The sequence below is a fragment of the Lontra canadensis genome, unplaced genomic scaffold (assembly GCF_010015895.1).
Source record: "Lontra canadensis isolate GAN:19392208 unplaced genomic scaffold, GSC_riverotter_1.0 scaffold55, whole genome shotgun sequence".
Classification (NCBI taxonomy): Eukaryota; Metazoa; Chordata; class Mammalia; order Carnivora; family Mustelidae; genus Lontra; species Lontra canadensis.
This window is the reverse complement of record NW_022631049.1, coordinates 13,624,794-13,646,241: the sequence shown is the minus strand read 5'-3', so window position 1 is coordinate 13,646,241 and position 21,448 is coordinate 13,624,794. Positions and strand designations below refer to the sequence as shown.

The 21,448-nt window shown below is 40.2% G+C and overlaps 1 protein-coding gene across 7 annotated transcripts in view; it reads right to left on the bottom strand.

The window, feature by feature from the left end:
* Positions 1-21,246, bottom strand: part of DDHD1 (DDHD domain containing 1) — an 81,708-nt gene extending 60,462 nt beyond the window's left edge. For all 7 annotated transcript variants that reach the window (XM_032875360.1, XM_032875363.1, XM_032875364.1 and 4 more), the window contains exon 1: positions 20,256-21,246. In XM_032875360.1, the coding sequence (XP_032731251.1) occupies positions 20,256-21,090 (835 nt within the window). In that variant the 5' untranslated portion in view covers positions 21,091-21,246. The remainder of the gene's footprint in view (positions 1-20,255) is intronic.
* Positions 21,247-21,448: the final 202 nt, after the last annotated feature.

Genomic DNA, 21,448 nt, shown 5'->3' with positions numbered 1-21,448 from the left:
TTTAAAATGTCACCTTACTTTGTAGTTATAGCATGGCGAGATCTGGATACATCTGTTAAACAACAGACTATGTAGCTAGGCACCAGAGAAAAACTTTTCACAGAGATAACACATGTAAAGAATATGTTGGAACTAGATAAACAAAGTATTATTTTTTTCATTTATGACAACACTCATTGAAAGTCATTGTAAACTTAATATAATTAAGACTAATACTTATAATTACTACCTGCCTATCAGAAAATAAGTAAGTCATTATCCTAATTGTAACTCTTAGGCAAAAAGAAAAGCCTTTACTGGAATCATATTCATTGCAGCATTATTTATAATAACCAAGATATGGAAGATGTGGAAACAACCTAAGTGACCACTGATGGATAAATGGGTATAGAAGATGTGGTATGCACACACAGACATACACACACACACAAAATGGAGTATTATTCAATAAAAAAGAATGAAATTTTGCCATTTGGGTCAAAATGGGTGTAGCTTGAAAGCATTATGCTAAGTGAAATAAGTCAGACAGAGAAAGAAACACTATATGATCTCACTTATATGTGGAATTAAAACAAAAACAAAAGCTCACATACAGAGAACAGATTGGTGGTTACCAGGGGTGGGGAGTGGGCGAAACAAATGAAGGCAGATCTAAAGGTACAAACTTCTAGTTATAAAATAAATCATGAGGATGTAAAGTACAGTACGGTGACTGTAGTTAATAATATTGTGTTCATACCTTATTTTTTTATCGTGCTTCACAGATACTACATTTTTTTACAAATTGAAGATCTGTGGCAACCCTACCTCGAGCAAGTCTTTTGGTGCTATCTTTCCAAATGCGTTTGTTCACTTTGTGTCTCTGTGTCACACTTTGGTAATTCTGGCATTATTTCAAACTTTCTCATTATTATTATATTTGTTATGGTGATCTGTGAACAGCGATCTTCCATATTACTGTTGTAATTGTTTTTGGACACCATGAACTACACCCACACAAGATGGCAAACTTAATTTATAAGTATGTGTTCTGACTGCTCCACAGACTGCCTTTCTCCCTCTCCTCAGGTCTCCCCATTTGAGATACAGTAATATTGAAATCAGGGAAATTAAGAGCCCTACAATGGCTTCTAAGAGCTCAAGTGAAAAGAAGAGTCACATGTCTCTCACTTTAAATCAAAAGCTAGAAATGATTAAGCCTAGTGAGGAAGGCATGTTGAAAGCTGAGACAGGCCAAAACCTAAGCCTCCTGTGCCAAAGTTAACCAGCTTGTGAATGCAAAGAAAAGTTCCTGAAGGAAATTAAAAGTGCTAGTCCAGTGACCATATAAATGATGAGAAGGCAAAACAGCCTCATTGGTGATATGAACAAAATCTTAGTGTTTTAGATAAAAGATCAAACCAGCTGCAATATTCCCTTAAGCCAAAGCCTAATCCCAAGGAAGACCCTAACTCCTCTATTCTAAGAGGGCTGAGAAAGGTGAGGAAGCTGCAAAAAAGTCTGAAGGCAGCAGAGGTTGGTTCATGAGGTTTAGGGAAAGAAGCCGTCTCCTTAACATGAAAAGTACAAAGTGAAGTAGCAAGTGCTGATGTAGAAGCTATAGAAAGTTATCCAGAAGATGTAACTGGGATATAAATGAAGGTGGCTACACTAAACAACAGATTTGCATTGTAGATGAAACAGTCTTCTATTGGAAGAAGGTGCCACCTAGGACTTTCATAGTAGAGAGGAGGCAATGCTTGGCTTCAAAGCTTCAAAGGACAGGCTGACTCTCTCCGTAGGGGCTAATGCAGCTAGTGACATGAAGTTGAAACTAACACTCATTTACCAACCTGAGAATCCCAGGGCCCTGAATAATGCTAGCTCTACTCTGCCTATGCTCTGTAAATGGAACAACAAAGCCTGGATGACAGCTCATCTGTTTACAACATGGTTTACTGGATATTTTAAGGCCACTGTTGAGACCTACAGCTCAGGGGGAAAAAAAAAAGATTCCTCAGGAAAAAAAAAAAGAAAAGAAGAAAGAAAAAAGATTCCTTTTAAAATATTACTGCTCACTGAAAAGGCACCTGGTCACCTAAGAGTTCTGATGGAGATGTACACTGCGATTAATGAATGTTGTTTTCATGGCTGCTAACGTAACATCTATTCTGTAGTCTATAGATCAAAGAATAATTTCAATTCTCAAATTTTTAAAAAAGATTTTATTTATTTAATTGACAGAGAGCACAAGAGCGAGTGCACAAGCACAAACAGCGGGGAGAGGCAGGCAGAGAGAGAAGAAGCAGGCTCCTATTGATCAAGGAGCCTGATGTGGGACTCAATCACAGGACCCCGGGATCATGACCTGAACTAAAGGCAGATGTTTAACCCACTGAGCCACCCAGGGTCCCCCAATTTTCAAATCTTATTTACGAAATTCATTTTATAGGGCTACCGCTGCCACGGTTAGTGATTCTTCTGATGGATCCAGGCAAAGTTAATGGAAATCTTCTGGAAAGAAGTCAACATTCTAGGTGCCATTAAAAACATCATGATTCAGGGGCGCCTGGGTGGCTCAGTGGGTTAAAGCCTCTGCCTTCAGCTCAGGTTATGATCTCGGGATCCTGGGATCGAGCCCCGCATTGGGCTCTCTGCTCAGTGGGGAGCCTGCTCTCCCCTCTCTCTGCCTACTTGTGATTTCTGTCTGTCAAAAAAACAAATAAGATCTTCAAAAAGAAAACAAAACAAAAAAAACACAACATCATGATTCACAGGAAAAGGTCAAAATATCAACAGGAATTTGGAAGTCATAGATTCCAACCCTTATGGATGATGCCTTTGAGGGATTCAAGACTTCAGTGGAGTAACTAACTGCAAAAGTGGTGGAAACCATGGGAGAACTAGAATCAGAAGTGGAGCCTGAAGATAGAACTGAATTACTGCAATCTCAGGATAAAACCTGAACAATAAGGAGCAAAGAAAGTGGTTTCTTGAGACGGAATCTACTGGTGAAGAAGCTGTGAAGATTGTGGAAATGACAACAGAGGATTTAGAATATGACATATAAGCTTACTTACTAAATCCAGCAACAGGGTTTGAGTGGATGGACTCCAATTTTGAAAGAGGCTCTACCATGGTTAAAATGCTATCAGCTATCATTGCATGCTGCAGAGAAATTGTTTGTGAAAGGAAAAGTAAAATAGACATAGCAAACTTCATTGTTGTTTAAGAAACTGCCACAGACAGCCCAACCTTGAGGAACCACCACCCTGATCAGTCAGCAGCCATCAGTACTCACGCAAGTCTGCCAACCCCACTAACAAAAAGATGAGGAGTCACTAAAGCTCAGGTGATGGTTAGCATTTCAGCAATAAAGTGTTTTTTAAAAAATTAAGGTTTGTATCTCTATCTTTAGACAGAATGCTATTGTACACTTGATAGATGACAGTGTAGAGTAAGGAAGACTTTTATATGCAGTAGGAAACCAAATTCATTTCACTTTCTTAATTGTGGTATTTGCTTTATCGTGGTGGTCTGGAACTAGCCCACCTATATTTGAAAGTTACTAAGAGAGTAGATCTTAAAAGTCCTCATCACAAGAAAAAATAATTTTTTTGTAACTATGTATGGTAATGGATGTTAATTAGACTTAGTGTGATTTTATAATAATATACAAATATTAAATCACTCTGCTATACACCTGAAAGTAATATGTCATATGTCAATTACACCTTAATAAGCATTTTTAAAAAAGAAAAATACAGGTTCTTGTTGACTAGAAAGCAATTGCAAGGTCCATTTCCTACTATGAACACTTTCTTCATTTAAGCAAAAGCCTAAATGGATCTCTTACACATGGATGGGGGAAACTTGGCAATAATAACATTTATATATAAAAAAGCCACACTTATATCAGGAGGCAAAGGGAACTACTATAAGATTTCTAAAGGACTCTTTTCAAGGACTATTTCAACCTATCTTAGACTCTGCAATACAGGATACATAGAGAGGAAGTCTTGACCCTTTTCCTCCAGCTTAGCTATGCTCCTGTAGCTTTATGGACTTAGGGTTCAAGGCATGCTTATCATTCACTGCTCTAAAAACTTACACAGCCAATCTGACCACACAGGGCTTAAAAAGGAGGAAAGTCACAGAATAAGGGAAAAGAAGAATAGTGTAGTATTGGTATATAGGGGAAGAAGAAATCAGCAAGGATCAGATGCAAGAAAAATAAAAGACAAGGAAAGGAGGAGAGAGAGACAAGGAAAATGGAAAAGAAAGAATAGGAGATTAAGAAAAATATTTTGTCATCCATTCTTAAGGTTTATTGTAAACTTACTATTTGGGAACTCTGAATATACTTCCCACAGAATTAATGCTGTAAACGGTAGATAAGGTTCAGGGATCAGCCCCATAAAGGCCTATGTAAACCATTATGTGCCTAACATATTGATGAACTATTTCTTTCAGATCATCCTTTATGATGGAAAAGGAAGGGGTTTCTCTCCCTAGTTTCAGTGGGCTCATTTTATCAGGTTCTTTCAGAGTGTGCATTTTGCTTTTCAGCAGCACCCGTGTGCTAACAGCAGGAGCACCTTCCCGTGGGCTGGACCCTTACCCCCAGGCAGTTTCAGACTAGAATGTCACCTGCTACACGCCCCAAACCCCCAAAAGGAGCTTGCAGTGACTTCTGAGGCTAGGCACCTCCCTGAGGGAGACCTCGCGCAGCTGTCCAGAGGGCAGATTTCCAGCAGTCCCACTGGGGTAGCACCTCAGTGACCACTGCCACTCTCCAATAAGCTCAGAATCTCAGGCCTGAGAGGACATGGCCTCTTCCTTGATGCTCTATCTTAGTCACAGGGTGGGGGCTGCTCTGTGCATCTGCTGCTTCTGTATTCTTCATAGAGCTCTCTTTATCCTCTTCATTCCTCTAATAAAAAAAAGCCTATGGAAATAATAATCTAAAAAAATGTATGTGAATGAGTAACAAATTAAGGAGGACGGTTACTTCTGGATTGAAGAAAGGGGCCTGGGAGGGGTCATGTTTAACTTGTCAAGCTAAGTGATGGGGAGTACTCATTCTCCGTTATGTTACCTAGCTTTTTGTATATAATTGAGACATTTCATAATAAAATCAACAGTTACTGATAAAACTGAGAGTTCTCAGAAGGTGGGTGATAAAATAAAAACATTAGTTATGAAAAGAAAGTTTTTAAAAAAGATTTATCTATTTTTCTATTTTATTTATTCGATATTTATCTATTTATTATCTATTTATCTATTTATTTTAAAGATGTATCTGTTTACAGATTTATCTATTTATTTATATAAAATATAAATAAAGATTATCTGTCTATATGAGAGAGAGCAAGCAAGCACAAACAGGGGAGCAGCACGCAAAGGGAGAAGCAGGCTCCCCCGTTTAGCAGAGAGCCCTAGGTGGAGCTTGATCCGGGACCCTGGAATCATGACCTGAGCAGAAGGTAGACACTTAACCGACTGAGCCACCCAGGTGCCCCTGAAAAGAAAGTTTCATTGGTAAACGAAATGAAAGGTAGTAAATTAGGATCTAGATATCAAAATATTACCTTCCATTTGAATACCTGAAGACTTGTTTATTCACTGCACAAGAAGCTATAATCTGGAAGAATAATGTAGGACAAAAAAATTACACAGTCATTAACCTAATCCTCATTTAGCTTCGTTACAATGTTATAATTGCAGAACTGGGTTCATACTCAGCAATCACACAAAATTCTATCTTAGGAAAGAAATACCTATACCTCAAAATATACCTGGGCTCATATTTGAAGTAACAATTACACTAGGAATACTAAATTATATCTAGCTTCTGTGGATAATATGTAACACTCACCAAAATTTAAACCTATTTCTTAGAGATGAGAAACTCTGGACAATATAATTATACCCTACATATTGTTTGCTTCTTTTGATTCAGGGAACAAGGGCAAATGGGTTTTAGAACCTGTGTTATTTCTTAGTTCTACATTAATGTAAGTGTAAAGTTTAATAAGTAATTTACAGTCCTTATAGTAGTTTGCTAGGGCTGCCATAACAGAAGACCACATTCTGGGTGGTTTAAACAAGAGAAATTTATTTTTCTCACAGCTCTGGAGGCTAGAAGTTCAAGATTACAGGGCTGGCAGGTTTGGCCTCTCCCCTTGGCTTGTAGATGGCCACCTTCTCACTACAGCCTCACAGCCTTTTCTTTGTACACATGCATCCCTCGTGTCCATGTTTCCTCTTCTTATGACACTAGTCGAAGTGGATTAGTGCCTTCTCTAATGGCCTCATTTTAACTTAATCATCTCTTTAAAGGCCCTATCTCCACACACAGTCACATTCTGAGGTGGTGGTGACAAAGGCTTTACCATAGGAGTCTGTGGGAAGGACAAACTTCAGCCCCTAAAAGTCCTCAAACATTTTTATTACATGATCCTTTCAGGCTTTCTCATTACATTTTCATCCTTTTCACACATTTTAATTCACAGAAGGCATATTTTAGATGGTGTTAGCAAAAACTTTAAATCACTGGTGCTCTTGTTCTTAACTCTCCAAGTTTAATATTTGAGTGGTTCCAGGCAACGCAGAATTTTACATGCTTAGGAAAAAGTTCTCTAGTTCCCTGGCTAGTTAAAAAATGTTTGATATAATCTGCATGGATATGGGAGGAACACCTATAGCAAAAATGAAGCCTATAACACAAAAACAGGCTTTTGAATTTTTAATGTTAATTTTAGCTTAATGGAGATAATTAATTCAATACTGACTATAGCCACTCCATCAGAGGATTAAAATCAAAAGAATAGAAATTAACATAGTTGGAACTTTTAGAATCAGCAAAGTGGCATTCAAATTTATTTTCTCATCTCTTTCTATATTATACATGTTTCCACAGTTTTATCATTGGTTCTCTTAAACTTGGCTGATTATCAGAATCCCTTGAGAAATTAAATTAAAAAATGGATTTTTCAGATTCCTTGCCGCACACTTAGAATCATAGTCTTCTAGAGATAGGGTCCAGAAATACGTATTTTCTAAAAGTTCTCCAGGTTATTATTGTAAAGCAGAATGCTCAGAAGTGACCATTAGTTTACAATCAACTTAGATTAGTAATTACCAGAAATATTTTGAGCATATTTTCATACATACTTATTTCTAAATTATGCATATGTATTACTATTCTACATACATTAGAAAACATTCAAAAATAGAAAATTTGAAGGGATGAAACAGAAAGGAAATATAAATTCAAACATGTTCATTATAATATCTCCAATAGAGTGTCTGCAGACCCATTTTAGAGACCTTGGCTTACATTATGAGGATCTTTTCATCTTTAATTGCAACACTGTTTTCTTCTGAGCTCTAGAACTATATATTCAATTGCCCAGGGATGATTCCATCTGGGTGTGCAACAGGCACCTTAAATGCAATAAAAATACACTAGTATTTAGCTTCCTTCTGCCACGTGGTAGAACATGGAAGAGAAACCTGTTCTTCCTCCATAATCTACCCAAGTTAAAAACATTACAGATAAGCTGGACTACGCTCCCCTTTACTCATATTGCATTGATAGTGTCCCTTCTACTTAATATCTTCTTCCAACCCTCCAATATCCATTTGGAGTATTGCCCTAGACCCTGTTTTTCCCTTGTAACACACCAGTAACTCCTTTACTAGTCTCCCTGAGTATTATAATCACATTTCCAGATTTCCATTTATCTTCCACACTGCTGCCAAACTCATAATTTAAAATGCAAATCTGGCCAAGCATTTTCCTCATTTTATACCTTCCAGTGTTTCATTCTCACAGCATAATTTAAAATTTCCAGTATGAAAAGGCCTGATCTCGTCCTTGCCTATCTATATCCAGTTTTCTTCTTCTACCCTTTCTACCTTATTCCCAGTGCTCCTACCAAACAGAAACTCTTGAGTCCTCTGAATACAAGAGTCCTCCTTCAAGACTCTAGGCTTCAAAATGCCTGGGTGGCTCAGTTAGCTCTTGATTTCAGCTCAGGTCATGATCTCAGGGTCCTGGGTTGGATCCTCACCTGAGCCCCCATCCCTCCTCAATAGGGAGTCTGCTTGAGGATTCTTTCTCTCCCTCACCTGCCCTCTGCCCCACCCCCAGCTCTTCAGTACACACACACACACACACACACACACGTATCTCTCTAAAATAAACTAAAAAAAAAAAAAAAAGTTAGAAAAAAAAAAGATTCCAGGCCTCTAGCCATGCCATTCCCTCTGCCAATAACACCCTTAAAGATCCTAGTCAAGTATTTCTTTGGAAAGTTTTTGTAAACTTGAGGTAGAGATGATCCCTCTCTTCTGTAACCTAACAGACACTAGATGAATATTTATAGAATGAAAGTAATAAAATGTGACCTTAGTTAAAAAGTATTGAAAGAAAAGAATTCACATTACAAAAAAAAAAAAAAATTCACATCACAAAAGAGAAGCACATAGTTTAGGAAGATGGCAAATAAATGTTAATCTGTCAAAGCAGTTTCTCTTCAGGTGGGCTTACTAGCTTCAGGTGAGTTAACTAGCTACAAATAAAATATGATCATTTCAGTTGTAAGCTCTAAGCTGGGTCAAAAGCAAACGAAAGCTAAAATCTTTTGTAAAAAAGGAATGGGAGAAAAGGGAGAAAAAGATCTGTATAGTCAAAATTCAGAATGTTAACAAGTATAAAAGCAAAAACTTGATTATGCAAAAAAAAGTCGAGGAAAACCCTTAAATTCCTAAGACTAAAGTCACAAGAAACTTATTTGAGGAATATATTTAAAAATCATCAAATAGAGGGGCGCCTGGGTGGCTTGGTCTATTGAATGTATGGCTCTTGATTTCAGCTCAGGTCATGACCTCAGGGTTGTGGGATTGAGTCCTCCATGGGCTCCATGCTGGGTGTTTAGCCTGTTTGGGATTCTCTCTTCCCTACTCCCTCTGCCCCTATCTCTTCCTCTCTAAAAGAAATAAAAAGAAAGGGAAAAAAAGAAAGGAAGGAAGAAAGGAAGGAATCGTCCATAGAGGGAATGTAGCAATAAAAGTGGGCAAGTAATTCTTACATAGGTTACAAAATAATCCTGTACTGTTATCATATAATCTTCACATCTGTTCAGATGGTACAAAGGATCATAGATGGTATATGGGAGAAAGGGAACTAGATAAGGACTCAGAAGGCTGGGCCTAATTCCAGTTTCATCTTGAACTTCTCTCTGCAACCATCTTGTAATATGAGGATATTCTAGCTCATTGCAGGATGAACAGGGATTAATAAAATTATGTATGTGAAAGTACTCTGTAAACTATAAAATCCCATTCCTAATTATGGTGTAAGTCTGATTTGCATATTATCTTTTTCTTTTTTAAAAAAGATTTATTATTTGAGAGAGAGAGAGTGAGCAAGCAGGATGAGTGACCGAGGGAAAAGCAGGCGCCCCGCTGAGCCTGATGTGGGGCTCTATCCTGGGACTCTGGGATCATGACCTGAGCCGACTGAGGCACCAAGGCCCTGATTCATATATTATCTTTTTTTAAGTTTCTGAAACTATGTGCAGTGGTTAAATCTGGCTTTATCAAGACTAGCTTTCTAGAATCCTCAGCTATTTGAATCAACTAAATTCCCTTTTCCCCTACCATCTCTTCCAAAATGAAAACCTCATGCTATGACTGGAGAAGCAGGCTCAGAAATCCAGAAACTAAATATAAGCTTAAAACCTACAGATGAGATCACTGCAGACATACTGTGACTGGCAGGTTAATCCAGTTACCTTGATTTACTTTATGCTGATACCTGTAAAGGTGGGGGAAAGGGGAAACCTTCGATATGAAAACAGAGATCCTCAAGAGTCTTCTATATGAAGGTGTAAGAAATAAGATAGAAAAAGAAAGGTGGAGACTAGGAAACATGAGAAATTAAATGCAGCAGTTGGTTTGGTAGACTGCATGTACTGTAATATTCAGCAAAAAGAGGCAGCAGCAAATAGTTTTGATGTATAAGCCTAACAATCACTTCTACCCTACAGTCCATAAAAACGGCTACAGAAGACACCTTGATTCTACTCTGAGTGGCATATAGCCACTTACTTGATCCATGTTAGCTCAATAGATAATTATTGTTGTCCATTTCAACATTCCTGGACAGAAAGACATATAGGATACGAAAGTAATAGGTTGTGCCTAACAAAAAGAGACAAAAAAGGCCACCAAGAATGGAAAGGTTTGCTGAATTGGAAGGACAGACTTCTACTTCTAGTCATAATGGAGTAATGCATATTAGATTTACTGCCCCACCTTTAACAACCAGGAAAATAAAATCAAATATATGGAAAGATGATTTTCACCCTTCATCATCATCAGATATTGCACAACAGGCAACAGGCAGAAGAGGACAGTGATCACTGGGAGAACTCCAGCAACTGCCCAAGCTTAGTGCCTAGAGCTTCCATACCACAGCACAGGAAGAGGAAACAGAGTCCACTAGTCTTGCTCAGATGCCAAATGGCTCAGAGTTCAGGGAGGCTAAGGTAGCTAGAATCTGTGGGGCAAAATATTAGAAAACAGAGGGCTATAAAGAAAGACACTGCTGGAGATCTCTAGAGGAGATCTTGAGTCTTTGGTCAATTATTTATCTATACACACATGGTATTTCATCCTCCTCACTAGCTGACAGAATGAGTTTATTGAAAATTAATATAAATACAGAAATTTTAAATTGGAAGGTCAGAGCAGAAACAGGTAAAGAAAAACAAAGATGAAATAAAGATAAACCAATTCATGGGTGAAAGGCTGGTTCCTCTCAAGCTGCATGAAATACAACCTTGGACTGGCGGAACTGGTAATCCTCTGATTGAAAATGAAGACAAACTAGGATGAGGCATTTGTGAGCCATTTAGACTGCAGGAGATAATTAATAGAGTTATCAATTTATAATGCCCCCTGGCCCAGATCTGTTCCACCGAATCTCCAGGGATGATCTAAAAACCTACAGTTTTGGGGCGCCTGGGTGGCTCAGTGGGTTAAAGCCTCTGCCTTCGGCTCAGGTCATGATCCCAGGGTCCTGGGATCGAGCCTCGCATCGGGCTCTCTGCTCAGCAGGAAGCCTGCTTCCCTTCCTCTCTCTCTGCCTGCCTCTCTGCCTACTGTGATCTCTCTCTGTCAAATAAATAAATAAAAATCTTTAAAAAAAAAAAAAAAAAAAATAAAAAAAAAAATAAAAAAAAAAAATAAAAACCTACAGTTTTAACAATCTTCCCAGCTCAATGAAATCTGCAAACTATTGGTCTAAGATAGGATGCCATTCCATAGGCAACAGAACCCAACAGAGGCAATTCAAAGCCTGAAATGTATTTCACTGTCCTCACCATAATTTCGTTCAGTGTCAGAGTAGACAAGAGCAATTAAGGTGCCTGCAATGTGATTACTTCATTGTGATTACCAGAACACTTGAGGGGGGGGATGGTGGGGGTATGATTAAGCAGCTTTACAATAAACACATAGCTATACATATAGAAAAAGGTAAGAGAGAAGGGGAAAGGAAGAATGAGGGATTATGTGTGTATGTATGTATTATATATGTATATGGTCATCAAATACAGGGTGAAGTAATTTTGGTTGAGCCACAGGTTCACATTCTTCTTTTTCACAAATAAAATGGGCCAACCACACACTTTTTAATTTCCAGAAGCTAGGCTTCTAGTTGAAGAGCCAATATATCAGCCTGGCTTAAATACAATGGCTAACACTTAATGAACCAGGTACTATGCTAAGTACTCTATGTATATTTTAACAGAATCTTTAAAATAACTTTGTGAAGCAGGAATTATTATCCCTACTTACAAAGCTGAAACTGGACAATCAAGAGATTATAACTTGCCTAAAGTCATATGGCTATGATAAATCAAGGATTCAAACTAAGGGAATTTGGCAACAAAGATCTGTTTTCGGAGCCCACTCAGCTTTTATTGCCAATGCTGGTAAGGGATAGCTGCTTGGAATCCCTGGTCTAAAAGGTAACTTCAGATTCGAAGCTAGATTTTGCCCTACGTGCAGAACCTAGCTGCCATTCCTACCACTCTTGGTTCAACTGCAGGTCAATTAAGAGGAACTGATTCCTTCAAAGTTTTCACATTGAGGTCTTCACTGTAAAAGGAAATTATGGGCCATTTCTTTCTTGCCAACGTGGCTAAAGACCAAAAACACTACTGGCTCTGCCTCAACTGAAAACTGAGCAGCCTTTTGAAAGCTGTAAAATTCTCTATTGTATCAAAAATCCTGGTAGCTGGTAGAGATTTCTAAATGAGCTCTGCTGATGAAGTCAGTACCTCCCACAGCTGGTGACAGGATCTGCATACCAAAAAGAGTAGATGCTCAAGAACTTGGAATGCTTTCATGAGAAAGAATTCCTCCCTTCCCACAGGCAGTAGGTATATAAGAAAATGGTGCACACCTCTGGTGCATAAACTAGGAAAACTCAAGACAGGACAGCTCTTTCTGGGGCAAAACCCAGTGAGCTTCTCACAGCAGCAGTCAACAGTTCACAGAGGGTTCTAGGCCTGTGCCTAATCAAGAGCCGATTACCAGGAGTTAAGGCCAAAGAAAATGCTGTGTCAGGAAAGGAACTGCAAATTGAAATAGGAGAGTTGAAAGCCAAGAATGTCAAGTAGGTTGTAAATTTGAAAGGACAGAAGAGTCAGGAAAATGGAGAATAACAGCTGTTATTTAGAACGTATATTTCGAACATCATGGGAGGTTTCAAGATCTCTGATTATTATAACACATTTATGTCAACAATTCTAAGAGGTAGGTACTATTAACCATATTTTATAGAAGAAAGTGAGGCACAGATAATTTAAGTTACCCAAAGTCACACAGTCAAAGGTAGAGCTGGGATTCTGACCCACACAGTTGCTATCAGCGATCATTTACATTCATAAGCACAACACAGGGCTGCCAGTCTAGAAAAGCCAGTAAGAACTGAACTGGAAGGGGAAGAGATAAAACGGATGACCTGAGGTGGGAGAAGAGCTGATGTGAAAACACATGAAGTAAACCAGGTCTACCCTTTATGTGTGACCTACCATATACTTTGATGGGTTCTAGATCTGCCCATGAAAGACAGAATCCTGTCAGGCAATCAGAATTCCAAACAATTCAGTCCAGTATTCCAGGATTAGGAACATTTGTTATATGTGACATACAGTAACGCCCTTCTTTGCCCACCAAAAAAGTATAATATATAATGTAGTTTACACAAAATAATAGGCTAAATAGTAAACAGGTTAAAAATAAAAATAAATTATATCTAAAAAGATACTCTGAAATACAAGGTCCCAATTTTTTTCTAACCATGGTTAGTGGTTACTCACATAAGAGTAAGAGTGGTTTGCTATACAATGCAAATGTCAAACAAAGGCAAACATTTGTTCATAAACCTCATAGACATGTATACCAGCCTTATGATTTACTGCTAACCATATAGTAAGGGTTCATTTTGGCAGTGGACAGCCAGCATGGTAAAGTGAACGCCATTAAAAGTGCTTAAACAGCCATAATGCGTTTTCCTCAGTTTGAGTGGTCCTCAACAATTTCTTTCAAGTAGACCCTCTCTCTCTCCAATAACTGCCTTTTGATTCACAGCAAAGATTTTGTTTTCTAAAGCATAAACAAACTTGGTCCTTAATGTTAAAACATACCAGATGTTACAATGCAAGCATTACTGAAGGACTAGGTGGGTGAATCAGGTGGACAAGGGATATCCTAGGCCTATCTAGAAGCAATTCTATAGAATAAGGAAAAAAATGAATTCAGTCAATAAAATACTAACTGAAAGTTGATCATTTTTAATACATAGTAAAATAAAGGTGGGACTACATTTAACTCTATCTACAGGAAGGCTCAGAAATAATTCTAACTAGGCTCCCTATGCATCAGCTAAAGTTACTGAGCAGCACATTCTATAGCATATGATCTAGAAGATTTATGTTTGGCACAGTTAATGCAGCTCTCTGTCCCTCTCAAGAACTATCCTGTACCAATTTTCACAATGATGGTTCACTGAGAAGTGGTCAAAAGGAGAAATAGTAACATGAGAGATTTCCGTTCACTTAGTTAAAATTACCCTTTAAACAAATAAAAGCTTAACTCTCAACTAATTTGGAAAAGATATCCATTCAGACATAATTCACATTTCTCTAAGATTTCTAGATACCTGAGGTCATGAGGTATAGCAGTACAAATGACAATGTAATTTCTAAAGGCTGGCCTGGGCCCAAAAGTCATTCGACAGATTTATTTAAACTTATAAGTGCAACGATTATAAGGATTATCTAGCTATAGCTTAATGTAATAACACATTAGAACAAATACTAATGAGTATATAATTTATCTTGTATGGCAATCTGGCAAAATTAGAAAGCACTACATAAAACATCTACTTTTATATAACCATATCAAAACTTCCACCATTTTTCTTTAGTTCTCTGGCACAGGCAATCTTGACAGTAAACACAGGTAGCAGTTTTTACAATCTTGAATGTCACTTGTCCCCTAATCTTTTCACCATCCTAAATTTTACCTGTCCCCTAATCCGGGTGTATCAAAAAGTATCTACATTATGCTTTTCATCCCACTAATCCACTCATTTGTCAGTGATTCAAATATTTTTGTGGGCATAATTTCCCTTTACCAGAGCAGACTCAAAAAGAGTAGAATTGTAAGTTATAACTACTGGATCTAAAAATGATGTTTTTCCTTGTTCTACTTTTTAACCAAGCTTTTAGGAATGTATTATGGCAAAAAAGAAGAAACTGGTATCTATACCATTTATCAGTATTAAAGTTTTTCTTGATAACATGTACATTTTAAATTTTATCACACTCATGACTTAGATTGCCCAACAATCAGGGGTTCTAGAACTGTCTACCTCCCCATCTCTCCTGCCAATAATCATCTTAGGTTTCCGTGAGTATATTCCCCATTTCTCTTTCTCCTTTTCATCCCTGTACTGTCCTCACTCAGTGTCCATAATCTCAGAGCATTCCATGACCAGAACATCCAGCTTTTTTTACCCTCCCCCCACTACCAGGGATTAGAAAAGGATCACCGCTACGGTTCTAGACATCAGATCTTAGCAAAGCAGAAACTATAGTGTGTGATGCGGAGATAAAAGACCCAGGAAATAATATTTGGAGGAAGGAACAGTATAAAAGTTCTCTTTTATGAAAAAAATAGTAAAGGAGAGGAAAAAAATAAGGGGGTGACAGACGGAGTAAAGAAAGACATACCAATTACTCTGAATATTTACATAAAGTACTTGTAAAACATGCATTATTACATTTGAGCTATATACAAACAAGGCGGATCAATAACTGATATGAAAGCAGTTTGAAAGTAATGGTCCAATGTAAAGGGGAAGAAAAGTCCTGAGTGCCTTGATCAGATTGTGTTAAATCCTGCCCTTCTTATATATCACTCAGTGTCATTCATTTCTTTGTGCTCTTTCAGTAGATTGCTGAAAAATACAGTCTAAAGCAGGCTTGATCTAGAACAGGGTTCTCAGAAGACTTCTGTCAGGATTCTGCAAATGAGCAGCCAGGGTTCCAATGCAGCCCAACGCTGCTTTCCAGTCCGGGCTTGTGGGAGACAATGCAGCTAAAAAGAAATAGAAAAGACTCTAACACTTTTTCAGAGTCAGGCATGTCAATCCCTGGTCTCCATTCCCTATAGTTCTGCTTTATCCGAGGAGAAACTGATCAAGAAAGAGTGACTTCTCCCAGGCTGGACTCCATTACTTTCCCATGATGCTCTGTACCTCATAAAGGATTATTAAGGTTATTAATCCTTAAATGAAAAAGACCAATGAGATGGTTACAGGTATGCCAAGTTAATAAACACCATTTTATTTTGGTACTTGCAGAAAAAGCCCTTATTTTTCTACCTCATTTTGGTGGAAGTATTATTCTTTCTTCAATATATCATGAAGACTGGTTAATTTCTAAAATGTTTGAAAATGGTTTAAAATGATAATAATACAAGTAGACCACAAGATATATCAGAAAGTGGATTACATTCATATAAATATTTGGTCAAATAACTTTAGTCAATAAATGGAAATTACATACTCCCTAGTGTACAGTGCACACATAAGAATTGTTATGAGACTATTCATCAAGTATCTCTATAAAGCTCCCTATGCCTTTCTACCACTATTTCTAAATAGGGCCACTTTTTTGCTAATATTCTTTATAAACATTCTTTCACTTACGGTGAGGTACAGGCCAGTAACAAACCCTGTTCTTGACAATTTTGTGCTGGTCATCCTAATGAAATTTCAGGTGAGTTTCTACAAATAAGGATTATTGTTTTCTGAGATCCACATGGATAGAGTTAACACCTAGTACTTTGTGCCAAACACCCACTGTTCCAGGCATGTTATATATAACAATTCTCAAAACAAGTCTATTAGAGGGCTACAAGTAGCTTAGAAAGAAGAGGAGGAGCAAGGGAGTTCACTTAGCCATTACTCAGCAAAAATTAGTTTTTATCTAAAATGTCTACATGCAGTAAGAAAAATATCTAAACAGACAATATGAAAATAAATTTCCTAAAATTAATACTTTTTTCATATGTAATAATATGGGCTTCCTATCTATAGAAGACAAATTCTATTCCCCTTCTGATTCATATACCCTAAATTAGTTCAAATTTTGTCTGCTAGTAAGAGTTCAAAAGGAAGAGCAAATATAAACTACACCTTTCTTTTAGACTAGGCATAGCTAATTTATTGGCTTTGACACCCCGGTGCATTGGGCTTAATTAGGTCACAAAACCCTAAACAACCACTGGAATCCTACACCACCCCTCTGTAAGAACTTTCTGAAGTTTTTCTGTTTTTAACTTTCATTTCATTCTTTAGAAAGCTTCCAGATGAACTAAAAAAGAAAAGTAAAATGAGAAGGAAGTCAAAAGCTGCAAAAGCTGACAAGACCATACTGGGATTAAACCCTCATGGAGAATGTATGAAAACTTATAGAATACAGACATACCTGAAGAACCAATTGGAGCAAAGTGACATGGGATTTTCTGAGAAATGGTGAATTAGGGACAACAAGCACCACTCTGTTTTCACTGTAGTTCATACGAAGGCCTGGGATACCCACAGGATTGTATACTATAGAAAACTAGAAAATGCTAAAATGGAGTGAAAATAGGTGCTGCTGTTATGCTAGTTCACGAAAACTAACTTATAACTGGTCTATTGGCTATTTGCTTTTGAAAAGAAGATTTGAGAAGACTAAGTCCACATTTTCTTTGAGATTAACTTCTGTAGGCCTTCATGGTTTCTCTCTTGATTCAGGACACTACCATTCTAATGATATACCCCAACTCTCTAATTCCGCCTTTGTGCTGTCACTAATCACCTAAGTAATAGAGAACCTTCAATTGTTTGGTTTCTTCTTCTTCTTTTTTTTCAAAGAGAGAGAGAGAGAGAGAGAGAGAGAGAGAGCAAGCACAGGAGAGCACAAGCAGGGGGGAAGCAGTAGAGGGAGAAGGAAAAACAGGTTCCCCGCTGAGCAGGGAGTCCCATGTGGGGCTCCATCCCAGGACTCAGATCATGAATTGAGCTGAAAGCAGTTGTTTAACCAACTGAGCCACCCAGGCACCCCTGATTGTTTGGTTTCTTAATGCTCACAGGATATAGTCCAAAGTTCTTAGCATTACAGATCTACTCTTGTTCCTTTCCTAGCTACTCTCCAAATGCACCATTCAAAGGCAGGCACCCTTCACAATCTCCTCCCTTCCTGGACCAAACACCTGTCTCTGTGGTGGTCAAGTCTCAAGCCTATCCTATATGTCTTGGTCCCTGCAGGTGCAGCCTTAATTTCCTCAAAATGTCATGCATTTGCATGCTTCTGTGTCTTTGTATGCTACCCCATCTGGCTGAAATGACTTTCCCTGCATCTCACCCTCCCCTTTTATTCCCTTGATTAAATTCATCCTTTAGGATTCAGTCCTACATTATCTGGAAGCTTTTCTGATACCCTCACCCTTGGGTGGTGTGTCAGATGCTCTTTGGACGTCACACCTATTCCCCCAGCAGACTCTAAAATGCTTCACTACTTTCTAGCTGAGTAACCTTGGACACGTTCATTAATTTTACTGAGTCTACTTCTTCATGAACAGAATGGCAGCATTAATTTTATACCACTATGAAATAATGTGAAAAATCACTTAATAAATAGTAAAGCACTTCGCAAGCATTAACAATTTTATCAGAGGGAATATGGGTGGCTCAGTCGGTTAAGCATCTACCTTTGGCTTAGATCATGATCCCAGGGTCTTGGGATCCTTTTATAGGGCCCTCTGCTCAGCGGGAAGTCTGCTTCTCCTTCTACCCTTCCTCCGGCTCATGATCTATCTCTTGGTCATGCTCTCTCTCTCAAATAAATAAAGTAAAATAAAATTTAAAAAACCACAATTTTACCATAAACCAAAAGAGCACACAATATTCTAGGTGAATATACTTAAGCCGATTTAAGGGTAGGATTCATCCTTTGGTCTCCAGACCCCTCTCCAAGTATGCCCCTGCATTTTATCCAACTTTACTGGGGCACTAAGTCCTTGTTTTTCTACATTCAAAGGAAAAAAGCCCATAGTGATGTCTAGGACATTTGAAGAAAAGACTAAATGGGAGACTCCTGAATGGTAAGGGTTGTTTTTTCCACCTTTCCTAAAGCCTTCATGAGACTACTGTATTATGGACATACAAATACTTGGCAAAAATGAAAAAGGTGAATGAATGAATAAATGAGTGAATAGAGGCATACCCTATCCTTAGTGAGCTTGTAATCAAAAGGAGTAATGTGACAAATCCCATACGAATCTGGTCTTGTGAAAATGTTAGCCAAGAATCTGGTCTTGTGAAAATGTTAGCCAATGCCTTCAATGTCATCGTTAAGTGCAGCAAAAAATTAAATTTTCTGCTGCGCTTATTTTATTTGATTTGACACACACTATAATTTTTATCTTAGTGACTCACGCTTCTCATGTTTTAACATTATCAGAATCACTCAGGCAGTTCAATAACCTATTAAATATCTACTGCACTAGGCCCAATGAGCATTATGAACATAAAGGTGGACTCTGCCCATAGATTGCTAAACATATAGAAAGGAAGGTAAGTCATGAATATATGTTAATATAAGGCAGAATACTGTAAAATGTAGATAAGACCTAAGGCTAGTGACAACCAACGAAGACAGATATCTGAGTTAGGGCACTAGGTTCATAAAAACGGAAACTATATATTACAAATTACTGGTGGCCAATAGTTTGTGTCACAGTAGAACATCTACTGTATATTATTACATATGCAACATTTGCTTTTAACCTAATTACAAACTTAATTGTGTTGCTGTCTAATTGAATAAGACCTGCTGTTAACACTTATAAATCACACGTGTGCCAAGCACAGTTTCAAGACGGTTAGGTACTTTATTTCATTTAATTCCTCCAACAACTCTACAAGATAGATACAATTATCTCTATTTTATAGATGAGGAGACCTAAGGCATAGGCCTTAGTAATTTTTTCAAGGTTAAGAAGCAAACTGAGAATAAGTAGACAAGAACGTTAAGAGACAAAAACGAGTATTCCACAGAGAGTGAACAGACTAATTTGCCAGGAGCGGCTCACGCAGTGCTTTCCACTTCTCCCGAACGCGCCGGGTGGAAACAACCTATCTCCTTTCCTTTCCCGCCTGGGATTAATGTTCTTTTCCTGAGTCCATAACTGAACTGTTGATTCTCGTGCAGATCATCTCTAACACTCCCACTTCAGAGGACAGGCTGCTCTTTAAATCAGAGGCAGTTCTGGGTAAATGAGACCGAATCAGATCCCCAGGTGGACAAAGCTCAGGTAGGATCGCGAAATTTAACCTTCGGGCTGGGCATCCGTTCCTGGATCATCTCCAGGGGATGGCAGCAGCACCCAGCTCACCCAGGAAGCGCTACCCCGGCAGAATCTTCTTCTGAACCCCAGGCGGCTTGGATTTTGCCATCTGCTCGTTTACCCTTCACCTGCCGGCTCTGCGTGTCTCATCTCCACCCTTCTCCCTACCAAACGCCCAAACGCCGGGCCTCAAGCGCCTCGTTCTCTGCGGCGGTCAAGTCCCAAACCCCACCCGGGTGCTCGTCCGCCCCACAAGCAGCCCGTCCCGCTCCCTCCCCCGGCCGGCTACTCACGGTTCCAGTACACCGGGTAGCACTCTCCTTGGGTCACATCCACCTCGTAGAGGCCGCCCCGCACACACACCCGCTCGATGTTCACCAGCTCCTCCATCTCGGGCTCGTGCCCCGCAGCGCGCGGGCAGAAGCCGCAGACGCGGTCCTCGTCCTCGTCCTCCCCCGAGCTGGAGGCCGGGCCGCACACACGGTCGCCCTCCGGGTCCTCGGCCCGGGGCCGGCCACCCGTGGCCTGCAGTAGCGTTCGGAAGGCGAGCTCGATGCGGAGCGAGTCATAGCCGATGAAGGGCTTCCAGGTCTTCTTGTCCTCCTTGTAGAACCAGCGAACCTCCTCGGGGCCCAGCTCCGTCACCACCTCGTAGCGGTGCCTGGCGGCTGTTCCGCCAGACCGGGTGCGCTTCCTTTCCCCGAGCCCCCCTCCCGCTGGCCCGATGCCCCCCGCGCTCGACTGGACCAGCGGCGGCTGCGGCGGCGGGTGCAGCGACGAGGAGCTGCCGCAGCCGACGCTCACGCTCTCGCCCTCGCTGTAGTAGCGCAGCGAGGAGCCCGACTCCGCGGAGCTGAAGTCGTAGTTCTCATCACTAAGGCAGGAGTCCAGCGCCAGGTGGTGGTTGTGGTCCTCCGCGTCCGGCGCCAAGTGCAGCCCGGGCTCCCCGCGCAGCAGGGCCAGAGGCACCTCGTCGTCGCTCGGGTCCCCGCCCGGCAAGTGGTCGAAGCAGCAAACGCCGCCGCCGAACGCCGGCTCCGCATCCGAGTCCAGCTCCCAGGCTGTGCCGCCGCCGCCCCGGTCGTTATGTTCAGGGCTCCGCGGGGAACCGCGGCCCGGGTAATTCATGGTGTGGAGACGCCGCCAGCTGCCCGGCCCCGCGCCGAGCCGTGGCCCCCAGCGCTTCCGCCACACATTCAACGCGGTAGCCCTCTCCACCGGTAGTTTTTAATCTTTCAAATCCCAACCGGGGCTGCGGAGGTAGCGGCGGTCGCTCCGCCCCCCCGAGGCCCACAGCAGCCACAGCCGCAGCCGCGTTCCACAGCTCGCCCCATTGTCGCGCAGCCCGACATGGGCGGTGCTTGTCCCAGCCCCGCCCTGCCGGCCGCGCGCGCCGCCCCGGAAGCCCCTTCTCCTCCCGGGCCTCGCGCGAGCGCCTAGGCTTTTCTCTGTGGCCTTCCGCGGTGGGTCAGCTCAGGGCAGCCGC